Here is a 27,073-nt window from a genome sequence, read left to right as displayed (position 1 = left end):
GTATAAATAGCTGTAAAGAAGGTAAATTTTGTGGTAAACAATAAAAGGAAGAATCTATTCGCGCAAGTGCTGAATTTTCTGAACGAAAATTCGAATGTCCGGAAATTTGAAATTTAAGGACATTGTGCAGACTCGAAAGTTAAAACATTCAAAACTTTGATAATTTAAAAATGTATAAATTCAAGGCACTAGAAATGCGAAAATAAAGAATTGTCCAGCTTTGAATATTCCAATGTTTCGAAATTGAGATCTGAGAATTAAAAAATTTAAAGCACTAACAATTCGAATCCTAGAGACGTGCATATTTGGAGATATCCGCGGCATATTTATTTCCGTAGAAGCGGCGTAACTTCCATCGATGGAATTCCTTTTCCACGAATCCCAGGCTAATCCAGACAGGTCACTGGCCAAGTCCAATATATTATCGACCTGGGACAGGTAGAAATTTATTATGGATAGCATGGGGACCGCGTAACATAGAGAACGGCGATCGTATTTTGGCAAATATCATTGCGGACGTAGTCGATAACTCAGTGATTCGTCATCGACTGCCGACCGATAGTCAAATGAACGGGCTGTCGTAAATCGTTGCACCAGTGTGCACTAACGCATAAATCAAAACACACACGGCTGTCAGGTGTTTCAGGCAGTCTCGTTATCGTTACGTCACGCGCGTGATATCGAGTATATGCGAAAATATTCGAGAGAAAATACGTACGCTGGACCAATGCTAACGTTAGTTCACCGATACGATTAATCCTGGCTAATTGTACCGACGATAATTTATCCCTCCCAACTTTTTTTTTCTTCTTCAAGCTTTTTTTGTCTTGTAATTTCACATAGCAAACAGGGTAATAATAAACGCGACGCGGACGTGTCGACGAACATTAAACAAACGTTCCAGCGCCACTAGGACGCCAGTGAAAGTATAATAGTGAGGATATTAATGAGTACAAAAGACTCCACCTTCGTGGCCACGCAATGAATGCTTTTTATTACATCGTCCGCGTGACTTATATTTAAACGAGGCGACGCTGTTACACTATACTCTCTCATCTGTAGTCTATATGACGTAGTGACGCAAACCCGAGGACGAATTGTCGCGTTATTAACTCGACGGGACTCGAGAGCAAGTAGTACCGTGGCTGACACTTAAAATCAATTAGCGGTACGCGTCAATTAGAAAGTCGACTGGCCTCTCCTCGATGTCAATTTCTTAGTAGCTGAGCTTTGGAGCGTGGAATAATCGTTCTGCTTCTTAACCCTCCTTTCAATATCTTTTAGCTGTATGTAGTTCATATTGGCACTAATATCGGCATTTATTCACAACTGTTTTTCGTTTTTACTATGAAAAGTAAATAAAGATTCTTCGCTGTCTTGGGTTTCAATTATTCGTGCAATATCCATCGAGTTTTCAAATTACCTAGATGTATGTGTTTTGATATAAGAATTTATCGATAGATAGCAGTCTGGACAAAACGAAATTACTGAAATTCAACCATAATGTGACAGTCATCTAAGCTACTAAACTTATAGCACGGAGAAAAAATTCATCCAAGCCTATCGCGCATAAATACCCAAGGTTACTAGAAATTCTTCAGATATCCACACGTATCCAGTCTCTTAAAATTTGTTCCCCTTCGCGTTAAACTTCGACTTTCCCACGAAGAAATTAAAATACCGTACTCCATAAAATAATTTGCATATCAAGTACGACCGATTAAATTTCCAACTTTTATACGCTTTTCTTCATCCCCTAGACAGAGACGCCTCATTCGGATGGACGATTTATAGAAGAAAGTTCCTTGAAGAGGAAGCGACGAGAGGTATCGATCAAGGGTAAAATTCGAGGAAACAGGTTCTCGGGGAAATGGTCATCGTCGACGACATCGCGACGACACATCCACGTGATCGATAGTCGTTTGGCCAGCTAGAACGCTTCGATCTCCCCGACGCCGGTCCACTTTGACGCCGCGTTATTATGTAAATCCAACCGGATGTTCTTCCTGGATTCTTCCTCCACCGCCACGGGCCCGTAATTACTCTCTTCCGGCCTCGAAAATTGCACGAGGGATGGCTCGTCCAAATTTTATACTTGCATCGACTACATTATACGCACGAGAACGTGGCACAGTGTAAATTTGCCTCTTCATCCTCGATTCCTCGAGTTATTCTAAGGAAATTTCTAATAATTGAGGGGCTGAAAACTAAGCATATTTAATGTTCGTCTATGAACGTTCATTGAACGGATGTTGAGCTTGTTACTAGTTATATTCTTTTTTATAGGCACGACAATGGAAACGATCGCAATTAGACTAACGTTGATTAAGAAAATAACACGGCGCGGTTCTAATTCATGCAACAGTGTTGTACACGCAATTTATGTGACTAACAATTTATGTGACTTTAGAAGAAATTGTGGTGACCAAAGAAATCGGCGTCCTATCTACCCTCTATCTACGTCCCTCGTTGGAAAAAGAAGTCCTTTGCCTTCCTACCGTCGATAATTTGCCTGGAAACGCCCACATAGAGAGTGGAATGTGTTTTCCCTACCTTAACGTTAAAAATATTATTCGAAAATATTTCCTTGCCACTTCTACGTTGGTTTATTTTAGTCGTGAATATAATATATCGCGGAAGAGTATCAAATATTATTCAAGCAAATTAAAATACAATCATACGATTGTTTCCACGCACGGCAAATCGCCAACGAATTTTTTCCTCGAAAGTGGTTTCGCTTCGCGGTAATTTACTAAAATCAGGATATCGAAACGTAACATGTTCGTCGAATTCCACCGAGAACGTCCCTTTTTCGCAATATGTACAATTACCCAGTCTGACGTTTTCACGTTGGAGAACGATCGATTTCACTTTTGTTTGAATCGAAGAGAAAGAGAGATAGGATATACGCTCGTCGATAAAATTGTACGAAGGAAATGGCATTCGCGCGGTAATTTAACAGCGCGATGTTTTAATTAACGGCGCGCGATATTTTGCACGTCAAAATTGCACCCGGCCGATTTCATTCTAAATTGAAAAATGACGCTCCTCCCTAAAAATACTCCAGCATCGTACATTTAGCCTGTCATTTGAAATATTCCTATCTAAATACGCCGCTGTTCATAAGTACCTGGACACTTTGATCGATTTGTAATAACGGTATGTGAATTTACAAATGAAACAAAATTTACACGTGAATGATGAATTACTAGCTAGAAACTATAAAAACGTAGCAATAATATAGTTTGCCATTTACCACATACTTCTGCATATATTTAAATATCGATGATTGCGTTAACAACGAAAGCAATTTCAATCGGTCTTATGACTTCTTTCGATGTAACTTATTACACGAAAATTAAAAAATCTGAAGATAAATGGTTTGTCAAGTAACGAAATAGTCCTATAAGCTTTGATAATTACACGCAGCGATTTTATTATCGTCTATAAAAATAAACAAATATCCAGATACTTGTGAACAGTAGCGCACGTGTATTTCATTTATAATTTGACAATAAGAAAGAAAAGGAGAAAGGAAAAAATCATCTGTCTGTAACAGAAAGAAAAAAAAATGAAAGAAAAATTTGAAGAGAGAAGCACTGACCTTGAGGAGCCGCCGGAAGTAAGGACTGCACGCAGAGAGGACGACCTTGTGCGCGGTGAAGCTGCTACTGTCGCATGCCAGGGTCACATCCACAAAATCCTCCTCGTCCCTCAGATGACGAAATGAACTGAGGATGCTCGAGTGGAAGTCGTTCCACCTGAGTGAGTACTGTTGCTCGCTGCTCGACGAGGACGAAGAGGCCGCCATGGCGTCCGTCCCCTCGGGACCCACGGCCGAGGGCACCAGAGGTGCTATCGTGCTCACTCTGGCACCCCACGAGGACACCTTCACTTCACCCTCTCGTCGCGTTTCACCACGCACCCCTCTATTCTTTATCGACGCCCTTTTGCTTCTTCCACACACCACCCACAGGGACAGTCGTCGGCTGTCCTTGTGCAATTACGTTAATCAAACGCGAGCAATTCTACGATTTAGGAATCTCCACTCAAGGTTAAACGAGATCACTGTTTTCTTCCGCGCTCTTTCGGTCAGTTAGCTTTGACCCTCTTTATGAAACGTCCTCGAATGAAATTCTTTGGTAGCCTCGTCCCTTTCTAAGGTTTTTCAAGCTTTCTTTGCTTGTTTAATTTCTTGTTCGATATTTCTAAACTTTTCCTTCTGTTTTGTTTTGTTGTGTTTCGTATATCTTTCTTTTGTTATTTCAAAAACAAGATGTAAGATTTATTACTGACAGAAAACGTCGATGAATTAGTTGAACAGTGGGTACTCTTCTAGAAACTGTCAGGTGTAAGGAAATGTGGAGTATACCGGCACGATGAATCTCATAGTAACGACATCGTGATAGTGACGGGAGGACGTTATCCTTCGCTGCTGTTGCGGAGTGACGAGACAATGAGCCCACGATAGCTTCTGAAAACAATGCGGCGTCTATTGTGAATGCTTGATCCTTGCCATGTGACGCGCTCTATCGGCCATTTTTTGAATATCGATCGATAAATGCCACAAGATTCATTTTGTATATTGAATCTAGCCCGCTGGGAAATTTCCATTTCTTTCGCTTTAAATGCTACCTTCCGAACTATCGTTTGAAACGAGATAGCGACTGAGGACCATTAAAGACTAAATTTCTACAAAAAAACCGTCACAAAAGTGATACGAACTTGCAAAAGTTATTTATAACAGTATATTTCTACCCAAAATTGCGTCGCCTTTCTACACTAGTTGAAACAATCAAAGGATCGTTTCCCGCGTCACATTGATTTTTATATCCACTTGTATCTGCGATTGCCTTTAAAGTTAATCTCTATCACAATATCACACAAATAACATAATCTATGATTTCTATAAGACACTTTTACGCTTCTATTCTCTTGCCTGATGCAATAATGATCATTCATAATAAAGATCCTCTAATTATTCCGAGTGTCTATAAATGTATTTGCTAAATCTTACTGTTTCTCTCTATCTTAGAAGAGAGGAAACATAGAAATTGAAAAATGAAGTACCTTATCTTGTATTTGTAAAGTTTGAAGATCTACGACGTTCGTTCCTTCTTCTACTCCCTTCTCCAACAGGCTCCTCTTCTCTTCTCCAACTCGAAACACGATGTGTATCACTTTTTCCCGTTTAATGAAGTCCTTGCGGCCTCTGCCCAGCCACGACTTGATCGACGCGTCATTCCGACATTTGTTGTCGAGAAGCGCGACGACACATCTGTCGGTACTATCCCACCCTTTGGACGTTAAACGTTTGATTGATATTGATATCGACTACCAGATCACCTGATTCTCTTGAAACACTAGTGTCCTTGCTTATCATGCCCCTTCACCTGCGCTGTCACTGTTTTCGGTTGTCTTGTATCTTCTAGCGTCTCTTTCATCTACCTCCGCCTATTTAGCCGCCTTGGTCTCTCCAATTCTACAAAATACATAAAACGAAACTCTGGTTAACGTAGAATTCAACATAAAATTAGTCGGAGCAGTTACGAACAAGAGGATAAATTAATCGAGCAACAATTTCGCTCGTTTATTTATTCCTCGCACACTTGAGAAAACGCAGTGCCTCGATTCGAGAAGATTATTAATATTCAGTCAGTCCAGGTTCTATGAACGAAGTTAGTATATACATGAAGGAATTATAGACTAGCTATTGCCAATCGAGCATAAGAAGAAATAACAACAAATCATCGTAAGATCGGTTCCAAAGCTCCAGTTGCATTTTATTCAGAATGACCAATGAAGGAACGATAAAGCATAATTCCATTACTGAACAAGCAGTGACTAATCGTAATTTTGCCAATGCACGTACGGTATTATGCTGGTCAGCTTTGAGAAACTGTTCCTTGTCATACGTCCCTATAACACGATGTATTATCAGCAGAATATCATTGAAAGGTTACTTTCGTTGTCTCAAACGTTGTACTTGCAGATCAATTTTGCGCGTTCCTTTTTTTGCACGGAGAACCATTGCTTTTTCTCTCGTTTTATCAGACTCTTTTCTTTGTCGATCGAAACGATAAGTGGATACTCCTGCATCTGTCTGACAGAATGAATGGACGGCAAAAGAATTCGAGAGCATCGTATCCGGTTCCTTTCGACACGTCAACGTGTCGCATACGCTTTGCACGCATACGAGGCTTGTCAATTCTTTTGTACATTGTATCACGATGCGTCTCTTCAACTGAGCTGATACCATCGCGATTTTCCACCACCGAATAATTTATCGGTCCAGTAACAAACAGTCGATCCGACAGGCGTATACAGATTTCTCCTGAAATCTCCCCTGTTGTCCATCAAAATTATATACAACCTTAAAACCTTTAGATGATTATCGGGAATAAATTTACGGAGGTATGAAAAATAAATAATAAGAACGAAGACGAGATTAAGTAAAAAAGTAGATAAATAAATAAATAAATAAGTAGAAAGAAATAATTGTTGAGCATCAAATTTGTATTGATTTTGTAAATATAGAAACGTTATAATCGAACTCCACTTTTTACGAAGTTAACGATTTCCCATTATCCGGGTAAATGACTGATATCCAACGTATCAACGAACAACCTCTTCGAATAGAATATTAATAACAAAGGTAAAAGAAAATTGAGACCGCTGTAATATCGCAAAACGATAACGCGACTATCGGTGATATTTACGATTCCGTGAATTTACTTTATAACAGGCTCGACAAATATTAGAAAACGGCCGAGATATGTGCCAGGTATCGACCGACATAATGGAACAACCAAACGACCAGTCTCTATAATTACTTTTCCACCGTTAATTACAAAAAAAGGACGCGATTTCACTGATAGAGATTCGATTACTCGTATCACCGTAAGATTAACGCTCTATAAACAGTCTAAGCAGTCGAACCGTATGTATTTTTCGAGTCCGACGCCGATCTCTTTTAAATTACAGAAGCGTGTAGCAAGTGTGCCAGCGCTGATCAAAAACATGCGAAGATACGAATTACGAGGATCACAAAGAAATCAAAGCTCGATCTGTGGCTGCAACGGTTTCAGGAAATCAAATAAAATATACGACTCGGTTGAAATACTTTCTAAACGATTGGGAACACGCAGAATCGTACAGCGCGGTATTCGCGTAATTTTTATCCGCTAATAGCCCCTCGGTTAGAATTCCGTTTCTCGAGGCGGATTTCAGAGGCGTGTACGCGCGGTTGAATCTGGAAATAAATGTGAAAAGGAAAAAAAAAAAGAAAAAGAAAAAACGAGACCGATGCAATTCAGGCTGCAAACGATAAGTAAGCAACGCGACAGGAATCAAAAACGTAAGTACATACGCCTTCGAGCACTCGCGCATTATGAAACTAACATAATGACCAGAGGAGGATTTCGCAAGCACATACCTAGAAAGCGTTACGAGGCGTGGAGTACGCGAGCTCTGCGTTATCTCAATTACGATATTCATATTAAATACGCATTTTCCTACGAGCCGTGCACTTTGCCACCCCAAGCACGGATTCCAAACTATTTAAGCAGTCCAGCTGATCGACCTATAAGGTGTGTTGGAATTTTATAATTTGTTCGAGAGGGCTTTAACGAAAATATCGACTAATTGCAATTGTCATAACATATTAGTAAAAATAACGTGAATGTAACATAGTTGGAATTTACCAGTGAAAACGTTCAATCTTGATACGTTCCTTAAATTATGTTCGACGATTCGTGTTTTCCTATTCGTAGAAAATTTTCCAAGTTTGAGAAAAATAGTCGAGGCTGAGATCAATATTAAGTCGAGAATCAATGGCAAAGGTCCAGATTCTAATAAAATTCTAATTTGTATTGATTTTGTATGATTTATAATAATTAAAAATATTTCGTTGTTAAAGTAGTATCTATATAGTTTTTCCTATCTATCTATATATTCTATATAGTATAGTTTATAGTATCTATATAGCAGTATCTTTATACTCTAGGAGTTCGATACTAAGCGTTCGTTTGTTGCGTGTTGCTTCTGCTTTGAATATTGGGAAAAAACTCGAAATTAATCCACAATAACATACCACATTACTCTAGATCATGCAACGCGTGTTGATACATTAAACTTTCGTACGATATAGTTCCACTGGTATCTATAGCGCATAGTATTATATGCTATTAATAACTACGCGGGTTACACTTGCCGAGATATTTTTAAAAGAGTAAGCTAACGAGGTTTCGTACAAAACGAATGGAAGAAAATTTCTTAGAATTAAATGTAACATAAAACCGATGCAAATGATGTACTATGAGTAATATGATGGAAAATTACAAAGGAAATACCGATTAGTCTTATTTGAAGGAGCTTGTTCAATCACTTCAATTACCTCTTTAAACAAACCGACTCTGTTCATGTTTGTTTTCATGAGCGAAGCGATAAATTCCAGCATCTTTAATTTCGACTTAGTACATTTCGATTTCTTTAATAAAATATTCATGATATTATACAACTTTTATAAATTTATCAGTATTTACATTGGACAAGAATTATATCCAATAGCTAAAGTTGTCTTTTTAGGAATATTTAATTTCCATACATCATTTTTCATAATACCGATTCTACGATGCTGTGTTTCTAGAATGCATTATTATTAATAATGCGGTGAGTATCGAAATTTTCATTTTTAACGTCGACCCAAAACGCTCGATAAAATAAAATTACGCGTAACATACGAACGATATAAGTCACATATTCAGCACGAGCAATAATGGAAAATTCGAAGTCCTGGCTGATGTTATTTGAAGAAACTACTTCGACCATCTCAATTAACACCTTTAAATCAGAAACGATTCTCAGGCTTGTTCGTACGAACGTTTACGAACTCCGCACGGGTATTGAAATTTTCATCTTCATCGTCCATTTCAAAACACTCGATGTCTTTGGATCAGATGTTTCGCGCGTGCGAAATCGCGCGCTGCGTTCCACGTGTGCGTCATCCAACATATTCCATTATATCGTATGAATGAATCGCGCGTCCCTGAATACATTTCAACCGATCGATCGGGTTCGTCTGGTGTTGGCGCTTAAGCCGTTCCCTCCTCGCTTCCCGCTGTTACACGATTCTGCAAACGGTGTAAAAGCCTCGTGCGGCTTTGCTGAAAATTTCGCCGCGTTTCCGGCGCGGTAAATATTGAATGAGATAATTAAGGGCCCAGATGTTCGATTCGCGGACTCCAAACGAACACGTTAATTACTCGTCTTCGATCGATCGAAGTTCGAGAGTTGGAGCCAAACCCAGCCGAGTGGTAGGACCATTTTGTAATTCAGAATGCGCACAGACAAAAGAATACTTATTTTGACGTAAAAACACGTCGATCTGCATACGTCTGACGCGGCTATGATTTATGAAGCTACTGACACGAGATCGACCGACTGAACCCGTCTCGACAGACAGAGACTTGAAACTCGGCATCATTAGCGGTCGTTACTTCGCGCCCGCGGCTGGAATACTTCGATCTTTTTACGATACATGCGCGATTACCGGATCCAGACCGTTGCCTGTTTTAATTAGAAGAAACGAATCATAATCATCGGTATATACGTCCGGTTTCATAAATATTCGCGCTCTGTGACGTTTTGAAACATTCCAGGCACAGAGTGATGGTTTTGCTGGAAGTAGAGACACACAACCATAGAAATACAATAGTAGTCATAGATGAGTATCTATTGGGTTGGCAACTAAGTGATTGCGGATTTTGTCATTAGGTGATAATGACCATTCATACTTACTCACCTATCATTTCATTAGTGACGCTATTTAACTTATTAGTAGAAATTTTTAACTTCTACGTTTTAAATTAAAGTGCATAAAAGATTCTTTTTATTTTTCATAAGTAAAAAAACAGTCTGAAACATAGAGTAACAATAATCCGATAATGAAAATCTAGTGAAATATCTTTCAAAGAAAAACAGCATTGCCATCGAATTAAAACATGTCAATACGAAGCGTTAAAGTTCCACCACCGTTACGCACAGTCGTTGTTATACACCGCGACGACTTTTTGTCTCTTTATTTTTCGTTTGGTTTATTTCTTCTCTTTTTTATCTAAAGTGTTTGCACGGACAAGACGCGATACGAGCGGGCGATAAATCAAAAGATACAACGTTTAAATATTTTATTCGCGGAGAGAAAAAAATTTCGCCGAACCGAATCAAGGACGTCGGGCGCGTAACTTCCTCGAAACCGCGGTTCGTTTTATTATTCCACGGGGCGATCGTAAAGCTCATTGCAGTGCGGCGCAACGCGTTTATAATCGCGAGTCAACAACGCCTATCGCATTACTCGCCGGGACCACGCACAGTACTTTTTCAATACTTTATTACATTTCTCGTTGCCACGCACGAGAGCACGCCTCCTCCCTCGCGAGTTTCCGCGAATCTTTTTTCATTCATCGATAAAGGAAAAATATCTCTTCTACGTTATTATCCTATTCCTTCGGTGATCTTGATCATATGCGACGAGGATGCAATTAAAAATCTCGCCCTGTTTCATGTCGCCGACAAGTTATGATTTTTAAATTGGAAAACTTCTAGACACGTATTGTTCCTGCGTTAACGTATGCAAATGCGATGTGAAATTGCAAACTGTTTGCAACACGTTTTGATCATTTGCATTTGCAGTCGATTTAATGCGATGCAGTGTAATTGCAAGTCAATAAACCTTATCGCGTTACTGTTTATGGAATATCCTTTTTTTCTTCTCGAATTTTTTTGTGTTGTTCCTTTTCGAATGTTTGAAATATGTTATAAGACTAATCCTTTAAAACAGTATTAGCTTCGATCACTTATACAATTTCGAAAGTCAAATTGAATCTTTTTAATTATCTATTTCTTTCAGATATGTGTATATAAATATATATATTATTCAGATATATATATATATGTACATAAAATAGATTAAAAATTGAATACCGTTAAGTAATGTTCGATATTCGGATGTCGTACTGTAATATGATTGTAATATGATTGATGTAATAATACAATTATTAACGCAGGCATCTGCAAAGATATCTCCATTTGTATCGATACATAATTTTTACCATATTTGCGCTAGTACAATCTAATTAATTTCGAAATGAATTGCTTGGAAGATATCAAACTCATATTTGTCGTTTAATCATTCTTCAGCTTAAATGTGCCACCGAAAGATACAATATATTCAAAATGCACGTTCTTGAGTACACGAATTCATTTGACAAATAGATTCAGTTTGCCATAGTCACATATACGTGTATTATTTTTCCGAAAAAGATAAAAAAAACAAGTATCCCTTCCCGATCCCAGCGAACGATTTCAAAACAAAACAAATTGGTGGAAAGACAAAAGAAGAAAGGGGACAACAGATAACAAACTTAAGATACAAAGTTTTCTTGCACTTACCTAAATTTAATCGACGGAGCGTAAGATAAGAAATACGCGGCGGCAGTAGATAATTCCTGTCACCGATCGGACACGATCGTTCGCGTAAACAACTCGCGGTATTGCAACTTTTCCCTGTTAATCCTCAAAGAGAACAATAACACGCAATTACCAATGATACTACCTTTCCTAAGTCAAGGTGGACAACAGAAGTGCACCACTCCCATTAACACGACGAGCGCGTGAACGCAAATTGAATTTGAAAAAGTGTTGAACGTCGATGATTTGCATATGCGTTGAATTTCGCGCAACGCAGTAGGCGGGCGGCAATATTTCGCGCGTGCAACGTAATTACGCCGAACGAAGACGAGGGTCACTGGGTGTAATAATTGAATGACGATTGCCCGGATAGCATAATAATCAGCCCATCGCCAACCAAAATGACTTTCACCACGCGCCGGACTCCATAGCGACGCGACGCCTGGAACACGGGGCGTGTACTCCTCGCTTAATGTTCAAACCGGCATGTACACGAACCGAAACCCGCCATTTAGCCAGCTCGATGACACTTTCTTCTCCTGGCGAACCTTGTACTTTCTACATGTACAACCATTTTGCGTCGCAAAATTACTTTCGCCTGTCAGTTTGGAAACACGACGAATATATTAGACTTCTCTTTTCGAGAGCGAAACTATGTCGTTCTGCTTGGTAATTACGCTTAATTCGAAGATATCGAAGGGGAGAAATTTAACACGCAATGATCCTTAACCTCTAAACAGTCAGATTTCTTTTCAATTTTGTATCCGAGCACGAACCGAGTGAGATTTCTTACGTCTTCTTGTAAACATTGTAACAATGTTTTCTACGTTCACAATAGTGTACGAAATATTTTTATCAAGATAAAGAAACAAAACGTGAAAGAGTATAACGTAAATCATATCGCATTCAATTTCAAATTTTCCATCGAAGAATATGCAAACCTTTATACATAAATTCATACCTTGTAAATATAGCAATACATTTTCTATACTCTCAATGTATATACAAGGTATACAAAACATTTTTACCACTATGAAGAAAGAATAGCCAAGCTTTTTTACCAAAATAAAGAGACAGATCATTCCGCTTTGCGTAATAATATTTAGTATATATATAGCAAAGTGACACCCAATGAGACAGACAAGCGAGTGTTAAAAAGTTAATCATACGCATGTTTTTCTAATTTCCTGTTCACCGTGGACTTTTCCACACTCGCGCCGCAAATTAGAGATTGCGTGATCATACTTATCAGCAGACTTCCATCCACTCAAAGAGTCGCGGCGGTTCACAGACTATATCTACCTGACTGTGTCGTATTTACAGGTATTTCTTTGATCGTTCTCTACGAAACGCCAGGTTGACGACCCTTTGATAACCAAGCGTGTTCTCGCAGCGATCGTGGATTTTGAACCATCCAAGTAGGAAGTATTTAGCAATCGACGCGTTAATGAGATCTCCGTACCGAAAGCTCAGTGCGTCTTCGTCGTTCAAATTGACCATATTTCTATCTCTCTTCTCTACAAAGTTAACGTTTAATGGTTATTTAGTTCTTGGAACGCCAACATGACGAACGAAACTCGTCAATGATAAATGAAACACAAAATTCCACACGAAATAATCACAAAATAGATACAGTGACTCACGAAAGTAACCGAACACTTATAGAAGCCTCTCATGAATTTATTATCTGTGTCACACGAAATATTTTGATATTTATTAACACTGGGATGAAACGACTGTCGTAATCACAATGGAAAAATTTGAAAGAAATCTGAAAATGTGTATATGAGCTACAAGATATTTAGTGCAAATACGTTTTTTGCAAAGGTAACAAAAATATTTAAACAATCAACTAACTAATATTATAACTGTATTATATAACTATATTATATTAACAAGACCTAGTATTCAATGTAACCATACTTAACATTGATTATACGTTGAAGGTAGCTATTTGTGACGTAGACTAATTTTTTACTAAATATTACTGTTTGTAGTAAATATCTTGTAACTTGTATATACGTTTTCAGAGCCGTTTCAAAATTCACCGATATAATCCAGGGATCCGGAATAACAGATATTTCAAACATTTTGTGGAAAAATCTCATTGAATATAAATTTATTTTTACTTAAGAAAAGAAGGCCAATTATAGTAAATCTTAAAGGAGCTTCTCAAAGAATAAAATGTTAAAAAAAAATATTAAGCTTTACTTGTTCTGATTACGAATAATCATAATAAAATATAAAAATTTTTTTTTATTACAAATAATCATTAGCGATGATGGATATTTTATTTTGGTTACGAATAATTATTCTCGATCACAGAAATTGAATTTTGATTACTAGTAACCATTATCAATGGCCCGAATTTTATTTTGGCTACCGATAACTGATATCGACTACGAGCACTTTATCTGATTACGTTCGATTTGCGAATTGTCATTTTACATTACTGACAATTAGCATAGCAATACAAGCGCTACTAAAAATTTTGCACAATATCCTTTATTTTATTCTTTATTTCATATATTTTCATACCGTCTTTTATCTTTTTTTTTTTGCTCAATAAAATATGCATAAGTTTCACAATCCACGTTTTTATGTCAATGAATATGAACTGATTATAAGTAATGTTAACAACGACTGTCAATAGTCAAATATAACCAAAACATAGTTTTGCCATCGATAATAGTTAGCGGTGATCAACATAAAATTCGAGTCGTCAATAATGTTTACTCGTAACCAAAAAAATTCCTGTCATTTATATTGGTTACTGTTTGCCGAAATTAGATTTCCGCCATCGATAATGGCTATTCGCAACCAAAGTAAAATTCCCGTCATCGATAACGATTACCACTAATGAAAAAACTTTTGCTCATATGTAATGATTATTAGTAACCAAAATACTCTAATTCAAAATATTCATTCTCATACAATAACTTTCAATATTTGTCTTTCAATATTTGTTTTGTTATAGCGCTAGTGAAATTTCAAAATGTTTCGCTATATACCGATATAAATCTTCTGTGAAATAGCGTTTGAATACTTTCATAAACCACTTTATATGTATATATTTCTTCCTTGAAATAAAGGAAGATTGAATATAGACGTGTTACTATTGGTTTTACGTACATGTACAGGGACAAAAAAAAATATGACGATCATAGAGAGAAGAAGAGGCACGATCGGTATAGAAAAAGCTGGTGATGCAGCACAATGCTCCGTGCGTGTACGTAAATAACGCGAGCGCTGTTATCTCGTCGGCTCCCTGCAATATGGAACGCGTTATCTGCCAGTCGGCTACAGAATATTGCGTTTTTATCGCGAAACCGCGGGATTTGCGTGGCGCGGAGGGGCAATGAGCGGGGACAGATACGGGAGATCGGTAGTAAAGATCGATTACGCGTTGCGTCGAACGCATCTACGACGATTTTTCATTCCAGACGAGTGATGATTCGTTGACGCAATGCAATTACGTCGAACAATTCGACTCTTTTCCTTCTTTCTAACGTGTTGTGTATTTTCGAATGTTTAACGATAATTTTTTTTTTTTTTTTTTTTTTTTTTTTATCAAGATCGGTAACATAATTGGCTCAAAAACGATACACGAGCGAGATCTTTTTACGTGTAATTGAAATGACGAATGACAATCTGTTTAACTCGGCTGACGAATGCATTTTTTCTTTTTGGAACGATAATTCGCAGGACTGATAATGCTTTATCTAAATAATCGTTAATACTGTACGTCGTTTATTGTTTGGCAGAGTAAATATCAGGAAATTTATACGAACAATTGATCTCTGATTGGCACAGGTAGAGTCATAAATGTATACGTTACTTCGAAACGGGATATTTTGGAATTAAAAAATATAAATAATATTCTGCTTACATATCATTAAAATTACTTCTATACGCTTATTCTTTTTACATAACACAATTCTCTGACCTTGTACGTTTTATGCTATTAAAACACCCAACAAAATCCCTATCTATCCTTTTGCCGTATTTTACTTATTTTTACTGTAGTCGTAAAAAGATTTCAACACAATCCGAATATTTAATTCTAGAACGTACTACCAGGAATGAATGCAATTTTATCGAAATAATAAACTCAACATCAGCAAGCAAACGTCGATATCTACGAAATCCATCGCGACAAAAATAATTACATTTCCCCCACCTGATATCGTACGTGTGATCGTTTATCAAACGATTAACGAAGTACGCAGATAAAGTTAGAAGTTGAAACCCCGATCGATTACCTGGCACACTACGACGCAGGGACGATTTATTCATCGCGAGTCTATGTATCGACCATCAAATGTGTTTATATTCGAAAAATTCTTTTTATTCGCTACGCATGAGTAATTTATCGCACTTAGTCCGATTCTCAAGGCCAAGTGACTGGCTAATTTCGTCGGTTAGCCAATTCCCCCATAATCGTTTATTCCTCTAACATCCAAAGCTATTTTTCGTATAACCTTAACATTTCCATTTTTAATTTCTAGAAAACAAGACAGAAGGAGAAGACGTAAAATCCTCGTCTCAAATAATCGATCACAGTCAAAGAATAATACGTACACAATATCCTTATTATTGAAAGTAACTGCGGATGTTTACGCATTTATTATAAAGACGTAGATATGTACAAAATTTATATACCTAATATGGAAAAATATATGAAATACCCAGAGATATATCTTTATTTCAGAAATTAATAACGCGCGATATTAAATGAAAAGTAAAAAAGTCGTCACCACCTGCAATGATTGCAGATAGAATTGCGAGGATATAGATATTAAAACGAAATTCCCTGGTGATAGTTTTCAGCAATCAATATTTAGAAGCATACAGATTTCCCTGCTAGAAACCAATTTTCGCAGACGAAAAATTGTTGTCGCGAGACTACGTATAATCTGCCAAGCAGTGAACTAAATCGCGATTTAGCCGGTCATTCCTACGACAGTCTATCCGTTTCTCTACAGCGTAATCTGCTCGTAAAACGTAATCGTTGTCGATTATTAGCCGCACGAGCGATTTTTCCGCGGTGAGAAAAAGCGTGGCAGCGAGGTAACGACCGACCAGAGTAGATAACGTGGTCGCAATATTTATTCACGAGCAGGAAATGCACGCACGTGCCCGACGATAGATCGATCCTAGAGATGGAAGGAACACACTCGCGCGCGAACACACAAACCCACACAGACGAAGTTTGATAGATCTCAAGACGAGTCGAGAGATTGGCTACGCGTAGCAGGAATGCCGCGAATTTGAGGTGTGGCGTACACTCTCGATCCTTCCACTCTCTTCAGAAAGGATACCTCTTCCTCCTCCGCTTTCCGTGGCCAACCTACTCGCCACTAGTCGTGACTACTATTATGATCAGCGTTTAGATTCATCCGCTACGTCAATCGCGTTCGATATCTCTATCGATCGCGACAGATCAAAAACCGTTATGCCGCTGTCGTGCGAGATCTCAAGGTCGGATAGGAAAAAGCTACAAGATCCAGAAGCAAGAAAAGCGAATGATTTGTGTTGATCGAGGAGATGGTAAAAAGCGATCGAAGTTTTGTTAAGGCTTCGTGTTCTACAGGTTTTGCTCGACAGTTTCTTGGCTGCTGAGGCTTCGATGGAGAATGGAATTTTCATACTGAAATTTTTCACGAAGATTTACCCAGGATGTATAAGATTACAGATTTTGCAATTCCTCAGACCTGGCAGAACGAAGTAATTGAAGATCCTATCGGTGGATTGGGTATCCAGGTGCATTTGTAGGCTTTATCTTCGTAGGTATAAAGTTAAATCGATTTCGTTCTATCGACGGGAAGACTAATTGTGGAAAAATATGAGAAATCGTGTATGCATCACGATAAGGAAACAGATAGTTGCCGGTTTCTTATCGGCATTGTATTAGGCGAGAAAATTGCCCCTGATAACGAAATGCTTTGTTCGGCCTACGGAAATAAATCGTTTCAACTTTATTGGGACTATAATATATACGTATTGTTGCTATAATACTGCATTTTTATAATAATTAATTACATATACGTATATTACATTTCGTATTTTTTGTGATAGATATCTTTATTATTATGAAAACAAAATGTCAAACCTGAACAAGTGGCGTTTCATTGGAAAACAAAGGCGTGTGCAAATAGTTTTGTTGCAGCCACTATATATAATAAATAAATAAATATATATAAGATATATATATATATATATATATATATATATAAGAATATATATATTTATAATACGATTATAAAATATAGAATATATCCAAATAGAAAGGACCTTTTAGACGAATGATTATAATTTGGCAATCGGGAAATTTTCTTCCTGAAATCACCCTTATTATGCGATGTAAAGAATTAGCATACATCATGGGCGAGGTTCCTACTTCGGGGAATATTCAAAGTAGCGTTGTGCAAAGTAGCATGGCAGGAATGTTTGCAGTCGAAAGGCATCGCGTTCCTAAATATTGAAATGTATTCGCGAGCGGAGAGTAAGAATGCGCGATTTTCTTCGAGAGCTCGGAAGATCTGACGTCACAACTTAAATATTAAAAAGGAATATCCGCCCGGAGGACGAGGAAACGGGACGTACGATGAATGAAACGTTCGTCGAACGTCCTTGATTTTATTTCGTGGCGTGTCGTTTTCTACGCTAGTGGCAGGAATCGGTCAGTGAAAGTTTTTGTCGGTTAAATGAAAGTGAAAACAAGATTTTCACGCGGTGGGTGTGCCGCGAGCATACTTTTGCGGATGCACGTGGTACGAAGTTGAAGGAAAACCCATAACGCTGTTTGGTTCGTATTACATGGAGCTCTATTCATCGAAAGTCCTCGAAATGGACAGAACACAGACCATGCGAGAGTGGCATACGAGAAAATATCCAGAGAACCATGAATGAAGAGGAGGAAGAAGCTCTACGTATGGCATACTCCGGTTACCAGACGAAACACATCAAGAACGTGAAGTTTTTCACAAAATCGTAAGAAAAGCCTGCAGCTCCCGGACAAGCATTCCATTTGCGCTCGAAAATAAACACTCTCGTGGACCCTTACATCCTGACCCTTCTTAGAAAACAGACTGACGAGAATTTCTTTTCTCTCGTCCGGTTAAACCTATAGGTTCTGGACATTTGCAGGAATTTCTGTAGAAGGTTTATCGAGGTTCTTAACAAGATGAAATATTTCATGCTTCTAATTATTCGATGTTTAAATTGAATAACCTTTCTGAATATAATGTTTGTTTCATTTCTTTCTTCAATTATTATTCAGCATCAATAACATTGTAAAAGAAAACATTAAAGAAATATTATCTAAAAATCTCTATCTAAAATCTCTAAAAATAAAAAATTTAGAATTCAAAGGACGCCTCATTTTGCCAACGGATCTTCGATAATGTAACTATCCATATATTTTAGAATACTACATATCTTTGATTGTTTACAGATTATAATATATAATCTATAGTCTATAGTTTGTCATATCGTTTATGCGAAATTATTGAATTCCTATACCTAATACTTCGCGCATATCATTAGGAAACTGAATGCTATTATTTTATAGAAGATCACTTTAGCTTCGACAAGATGGGACAACTGAAGTTCTCCCTTTGCCAGTAAACTTTCCACGGCTATTCTGAGAAACTAAAAGAATATATCTGAAATAACCGTTACATGAATTCACAATTTACTAAGAAAAAGAAACAGAATCTTAGAATTCGAAAAACCCAAAGAAAAATAGTAAAATCGAAAAATCGTAAAATAAAATGCTACAATTAAAAAATCTTGAAACGAAATCCTAAAAGTCCTATCGTCAAAATCCTATCACTTAGAAAATATCTCCACTATTTTCATTCCCCTTAAACGATTCAAACAAAAACCAGAAATTCAAAGCACATAACAAAGATGCTAAGAAAGAAAAATCCTATTGGTACGTGTCCTTAGCCTGAGCCAAGGGAGTATCATTGTGCACGGTTACATCCTGTACTTTTTCACGTGATAGAGGATTAAGGTGGGCACACAGCGCATAGCGCACAACACATAGCGCACAACGCATAGCGCACAACGCATAGCGCACAGCGCATAACGCACAGCGCATGCCGCACAGCGCATGCTGCACAGCGCATAGCGTACAGCGCATGCTGCACAGCGCATGCTGCACAGCGCATAGCGCACAGCGCACAGCGCACAGCGCACACTCATTCGTCTACCTGGGTTCCGGGCCGGAGCAAATCTTTGGGACCATTAATAATATCGCCGGCGCAATTATCGGGCCAGCTGCTACGTTCCTTGGAGGCCCCTCGAAGCCTCTCAGCAGGTACGTACGTGGCTAGAAGCGAAATATTTCGTTGTATACGTGTGTACGTTTTCCGACACAGGTACGTAACTATGTTCCCTAGAACCCTTAATTTCGGTTATCTCATTGCGGTTCGTCGCTCCCCATTCGTTCTAAAACAATTCGTGGTGCCGAGATACCAGTACCGGGACAGAAAAACGAAGCAGACTCTACGGGCAAACTATGTATTACTGTTCCCAGTCAAAGCTAGACACGTATACTGGAATTACGAAGATTACTTTCGAAACCGGTCGATTTTACGACTACCCCGAAAAACGTATACTTCCAACCAGCTAGAACGAAGCTACGACGAAGAAAAGAAATATTTTTTGTCTGGACCATAGTAACAATAGCTATAGAGAGAGGAAACCATAGAGGACAGAGGCACTAGTGAACATCGACGAAACGCTCGTTCGCTTGTAAAATTTTATACCTGCCCATTATTGGCTTCTATTTTCCAGTAATTATCTTTTTATTGCGTCATTCGATCATCGCACGATCGCCTCTATTTATTAGCCTCTGTTTTATCCCGAACGTTCTTTTTTTTCTGTTTTTTTTTTCAATATCGTTCACGAGCATCGTCGAATAAAACGCATCGTTCGATCGACCGGATGTATCGGTTCGAAAATACACTTCCTGCTGTTGCTTTTATATCAAAAGGGGGTTTGGGAAAGAAACTTCTCTTTTGCATCGATTCCCACGCGATCCAAGACCCATTACGATCGTACGGAAGAAGACTTGTCAACCTCAGAAACAGAAACAAATCTCGACAAATGACGACGAACGGTGACAAACGACGAAATTTGCGCTCCAACATCGACAATTGACCATCTCCCAGTGACGAATGTATGTACATCATTTTGCGGCCGCAATCTCGTGCCCGTCAATTCATTAATTAATCGGTGGACAGGCCGCGCGTCGCTCGCTGCGTGCACGCTACCAATTACCGCCACATTGTCGCGCATAAATCATTAGCAGACGTGACGCTTCCATAATTCGGTTAATTTCCACTGTTTTTATTGTGCTTTGCGACCTATATGTACTATATGCCAATATTTCCTCGATTTTCTATTTCAAATCTTTTCTTATCTTGATTATCGATACTGAATGCTTTGCAGTAGTGCGAGATTGAAAAATTCGCAAAAAGAAAGTGTATAATATTCAGAGTGATTTATAAATTGATTGCCACGATATTCGAAGTGGTTCTGACGTGTCCGAAATAATTTTCAGTTAAATTAAGAAAACGTGTTCAAAGATTGTGGCAACCGGTTTGTGTACCGCATCGTATTTCTTAAAAAATTACATTGATCAACTCCATAAATTGAGAAGTATCGAAATGTGATGATATCACAAAAGCTTTTATTAAATTCACCTTAGAATTTACTATCGCTTATGTATATTATATTCTTGCGATAAATGAACTTTATGGAAATAATTTATTCCTTGAGAATCGAATAACAATCCTGCACGTGTGTAATGGAATTAAGAAATTAACAAAAAGTGAAATTGATTAATCGGGCTTTCAAGAGATTCATTATTTAAATACTACGTGCATCTCTTGCTTTAAATATTACACAAGCAGTGTATTCATGCGAACTTGTGACTATGCAACCGAGAACATCGCATATGATGATTCCTATCTAACACCATCGATCGTGCGAATGATAAAAATCTATGATTACGGCGGATTAACGCGTTTACGCGGTATCGAAACAACGTGGTTCGCAAGAAAGATTTATACTATCGTCTGAAATTTTTTAACGGCGTTTCCCTCGTGTAAACTCTACGAAACGCGTCGTTTCTATTTACCACGTAATTCTTTGTTTCGTGAAACACGATAACATAGCGAACAGATTACGAGAATTATTATTGAGGAATTCGATGATCGATAATCAAACACGATAAACAAATATTTGAAAACAACCGAACAAAATTCTTTCTTTAACTTTACTTTTTTTTTCCTCGTATTATTGTGACGAATACGACTGATCGGATTGTAAATTGAACAAAGGGAAGCACGCAGTGCGAGAATACTCAATAAATCGTCCGAAAAAGATATGACCTTCGTGTGCGTGAAACGTTCCCAAACGCGAGGCTCGTGACTCGTGAGTATATACTCGTGCCTATCGCAGCTTATCGAGATGCGTGTGAGTCGGTCATTAATAAAAGGGTCGCAATGCTCACGGTGAAAAGCGAAGAGACGAGGGCTCGTATCGATCAAATAACCATCGGCCGCCATGTGGAAAGACACGGACTCGTGGGATTTCCGTTTCTAATGGGAGACGTGGCGTTAATCAAGCTTGCAAATTCATCGTAAATCGCCGGTAAAAGAGAAAGAATGACATTTAAAAAATTTTAAAACCTATAAGTAATTAAAATTCCCAATTCTTTATAGAATTTCCATTTTTAGCGAGAGATAATCTATCTTGTATTTATTCGTCGTAAATTGCAGGTAAAAATATATTGAAGAATTAAAAAATTTAGAAACGTTTATAAAGTTAAATTGATCAAATCTTTCTTTCTGTGTTCTGCCTAATTAAGATGGATTTTTAAGAATCTTAACCGTTTGAGTCCCAGGGGTCTTTGAAAAAACACGGTCGAAAAATCCCAAACAGAGCGATAGCGCTTGTCTTAATCGATTGCGAAGAGAAACAAAGCGGCACGATAGCGCTCGTCATATTTGTTATTTTTATGAAATACGTCTATGTTGTTATATATATGCGTACTATTAGTTTATAAATATTTCAAGTTTCGTTCAATAAACATTATTGAGAAGAAAAGAATGAGATACAAAATACCGTCAGTCGTCCGTGGCGTTCAAATGTACTGGTAAATAGTTAATAAAGCTAAAGTTTATTATGAAGTAGAGTAGTATAGAGATGTTCGTTTGGGGAAAGATTTTAGTGAAACAATATGAATGAAAAATTACTCGCTGAGATAATGTATGAGCGTACATTTGTTACGTATCCTACATCCCGTGCGTCCAGGAAGTTTCGTATCGAATTTATCAAAAACACGACGGGAAGCCTGTTATAAGATGATAGGCCAAGGAAAAAAATGAATAACATTTTACTAACGTTGAAAAAAATTCGTCTAGTAAAAACAATTGTTGTAGCCAAAATCGTCGTTTCCTTCGTGACACGAGATTTCAGTTATACGCTGTTCGTCGGAAACTTTAATGAAAAGCCTTGTTTCGAAACTTTAATCGAAAACTTTAATTAAAAAGCATCGTGCAAAATCTTTGCCAAATGAGTTTGACGCGCCAATATTTCATACCTACAGAATATATTATTAAACGTGAAACATAAAGGAAGAAAGACTACATTAAATAGCAGAATATTAATAGCAGAATTCTACGGAATCCTATTTTAAAAACTGAGCTCATGATCTTTACAAAACTATGTGATATACAGAAGGCCGTATTATCAAATATGAAAAATAAAATATAGAAATCTAGGAGATGAAAGATCATGTGCGATGCTGTCAGAATATAATTTCAAAAATTAAATAGAAAATCTTGACGGAAGATCAACGCGCCAATATTTAATATCAAATATAAAAAATAAAAAAGGCTAAAAAAAAAAAAGGTTACATTAAACTGATCCTTCGGAATAGAATATCAATTTCGTCGTAAAATATTTGCAAAAGCGAAATTCCTACGTCAACGGATTCTTAGCAACGACACATGTAATAATAACAAAATCTCGAAGAATATAACGCAGTTGTGGCGATAGTGAACGTTGCGTCGCGTCGTTGAGGAAAATTTTCCACGCCATACGAATATTCTGACCTGGCTGCTTTTGATACATTGTCGTCGAGTCGTATGGAAAAGGAACGCTGTTACGTCTGGGCTATGCGTTTTAGAACCGTGGCTGCAACAGTGTGCACATCACGTGTGTACACGCGAAGGTGCGTTCGTGTGCGTGCTGCACAGCCCGATTTATTGATCACACGCGTCGCACGCAATGTACGACGCGTGTGCCTGCGTGTCGCAACGAACGGCCTACGAACTTTAACAAATTCCGTCTAGGATCCATCATGACATGTGCGTGAAGCCAACTAACATTAGCATAAAACCAAAGGGAAACGGAACTCGACTCAACTAATCGCGTTGGGGAACGAAAATCGTTGGATCATCTGATAAATGAACCTCTTCGAAACTAAACTGATCGAATTTACTTTCTATAAATTTCATTTCCGAGTACATGATATTAATGTTCAATTTCTTGAAAAAAAAAAAAAAAAAGAAGTTATCTGATAGTTCTAATTATAAACGTTATGCAAAATCTTTATAAAACAGATTCGATCCGAGGATCGATGTTTTTACATATTGACATATGATTTATTATACGCTCTTGCGAACGTTTAATTATTGCAAAACAAAAAGAAAAATAGCGTAAGTAATCGTGGATTACAAGGCATATTTTAAAGATAATGTTTGTAGCATTATCGATGTCTCTAATCTTCAATTAATGGAGGTAGTCAATGTGGTTTCTAAATGGCTGGTATATTGGTTCGATCGTTAATGAATCATTAAAGAAACGATGATTCGATGAAATTTAATAGTTATAGATATTGAGAAAGTAACGTAGATGATACCTTTTGTTAAAAAATTGTCTCATATAAATTGCAAAAGAACTTTGGAAAACTCGTGCAATAGAGGCAGGTTCTTAATGATTCAAATAATCGAGATTTAAATATATTTTTACTTAAATAAACACGGATTTAAGGAATTATAAAAATTTTGAATCTTTAACGAAGAATTAGCTGAAAGCACAAGATTAAACGTTCGACAAGAAAATAGATTGTATCAAATATCGAGCAGAATCGAAGATCATAAAAAATCTTACCTAGACGACCATCGATCCAGGTTCAAATAATCGAATTCATAGATTAATCACTGGTCTAAAAAAAGACGAGCGTATTGTTAAGAGCTCAAATTACGAGTCTAATCAAAGCGGGATCAACACGAAGGGATTTGAAGAAATCGTAGACGATATAACACGACTGAGAAACAGTGGAGTGGGGGGTGGCAAACAAATTAACGGACGAATCATTCAAGCGAGACGGTCACGATCGTTCCGATATCGATGAAAAAGACCGAGAACTGGAGGAGCTCATCGCCGTGGATTAGATCGAAACGTGTTTGCCGACTGATAGCTCACACATACGGAGAGAAAAGCCAATGATGTGCACGGCTACTGTGTTGGTTCGAAACTGCGAGAAATAAGAGCTTCGTGACACGTACTGGTGCAATTGCAATTCACGCAACGCAACTCTTTGCAACATGTTTACACGGAGACTACGGATCGTATCGTATCACGGAAGAATTCCTATGCAATTTTAAACGCGAATTTAAACGGTCTCGATTCGATACCAACTTAACCCAATAGAGAGAAAAAATGAAACCGCTACGCGATGATGAAGGATTTTCGCGCGCCCTACCAAGCAAGATTGAGTCCACGTAATTTCTATAAAAGCACGACTACGCAGCGAGCAGGGACGGCGTAGTTAACGACGTGGGCCGTGGTCGATCGTGCAATTAACTTTAACGAACGGCGGCCTTGCGATTAAACTTAATTAGTATCGCGGTAATAACTCGTTAATAATCAGAGCCGTGTACCACGCCGCGGCCATAACACGCTCGTATTCTTCGTGCACGTGCATACACGTGCGCACAGGACGCGGTTTCGGGGCATGCATGTGTGTTCGTTTCGTTCGTTTTATATATTTACGTGACTACGTGGACCAAACTGAAGGGGAAGGAAGGCACGGTGATGCGAGAGATGCTTTAAGGATGAACGTTTCAATCAGCCAGAGAAGCTCCCTCCTCCTCCTCTTTTTTTAACCACGACGACGACGTGGAGGCGTTTATATTAGCGAACCAGCACAATCATCACCAACAATCAACGAATTGCGTGAACGTAAGAAAATCATCACGTAAGAAATTCATTAATCCACTGGCCGTGTTCTTAGTGACACATTTTCCTTCGATGCCAAGCATTTGTGTGGCCAGCGATTATAAAATGTCTCGTGTAACGTTTCGGCGTCTTAAAAGACGATGGAACACAAAATCGTAATAACACCAGAGATCCAGGAAGTTTTCGTTTTCGTACGCTGTTCTGTTTCTCGTTTTCACTTACGGACAAAGAATCATCGTCGGTTGCCAGCAAAACACATCAGACAGCAACCATTGAAGAACTCTAGGCGAGTATAAACAGACAGAGAGAAAACGTTTCGAAGCGTAGAACCGGCACTGACTGAATGATTGACTAGCTGACTGAATAGCCGACTCGTTGACTGGCAGACGCGCGCTTCTGTTGCACGTCTACACCGGCGAGCCACTGCGTTTCTTCTTCTTCCTTCCGTGTGTGTTTTAGCAGGCTTTCCCCTCACACTCTCGACTGTCCTCCATGTCCTCCGGGAGGACACACGTAGCGGCCCTTCCGGCTTTTCCACGACGCTCGTACGTCGACTTGTGACGTACGATCTTTCACGATAAATGTTTAAACTACGGAAGAGATGCCCGACAGTGGAGTGTCTGTCAAGCTGCGTCTATCTCTCCGGACAAGTAAACAATAAGAACGACGCGGCGTCGACAATGCCGGAGGAGAAAGAGACCACGATTCGTCGGTAAAAGAACGAGAAACGGAAAAAAATAATAGAAAAATAGATCGCGGACCCGAGCCGTACTCCGTCCTATGTCACGGACTGTACTTGGTCGACGGAGCTGACGAACAAACGTAAAAACGTGCACTACCGTCTCTCTCTCCCGGTTACGACGAGCGAGGCGGTTAGAAACATCGAGCACGAACCTGATTGCGGGGCGGCGCACCGAATTATGGGCCGCTATACTCTTTCGGCTGCCTCTCGCTCCCTCTCCTCCTTCTACCTCTCTCCTGCTCTCGCCTTTACCCTCCCTCTCTTGCTACCTCGTCTTTCAGCCCCACCACACGGCCTGTTGACTTGTCCCCACTATTCCTCGCGTTTAGCTCTCCGTCTCACGCTAGACGACTCGCCCCCACCAGAATAACGCGAACACGCTCCTAGGACGCTCTATACTCCATACTATACAGTCTACATACTTTCCCCTACCAGCGCACATTGTTGGCGCGAGCGGTAGCATTGCCCCTTGCGCCTGTTTCCAAACCTCTCTCGCGCGAGAGCAACGTTGCCACCTTACGGCGTAGCCGCGGGGATGATGGACGTAGAACTGGCTGCGAGTTAGCGTCGCGCCCGACACTCTCCGACTCGCTCGGTACA

General features: G+C 38.7%; 1 protein-coding gene across 12 annotated transcripts in view; it reads right to left on the bottom strand.

Moving 5' to 3' along the window:
- The window catches only part of LOC126922539 (protein abrupt), a 69,096-nt gene extending 42,319 nt beyond the window's left edge, over positions 1–26,777 (bottom strand). For 3 of the 12 annotated variants that reach the window (XR_007712823.1, XM_050735220.1, XM_050735231.1), the window contains exons 1-4: positions 25,954–26,200; positions 5,071–5,482; positions 3,605–4,474; positions 280–429 (exon numbers count right to left, since the gene is read on the bottom strand). Coding sequence is in view for 11 of the 12 variants with exons in the window: in XM_050735220.1 (XP_050591177.1) it covers positions 280–429; positions 3,605–3,811 (357 nt within the window). In the remaining variant the exon portion in view is untranslated. The other 9 variants (XM_050735222.1, XM_050735223.1, XM_050735221.1 and 6 more) reach the window with 9 other exon arrangements.
- Positions 26,778–27,073: the final 296 nt, after the last annotated feature.

The sequence above is a fragment of the Bombus affinis genome, chromosome 12 (genome assembly GCF_024516045.1).
Source record: "Bombus affinis isolate iyBomAffi1 chromosome 12, iyBomAffi1.2, whole genome shotgun sequence".
NCBI lineage: Eukaryota > Metazoa > Arthropoda > Insecta > Hymenoptera > Apidae > Bombus > Bombus affinis.
This window is presented reverse-complemented; position numbering and strand designations above follow the sequence as displayed.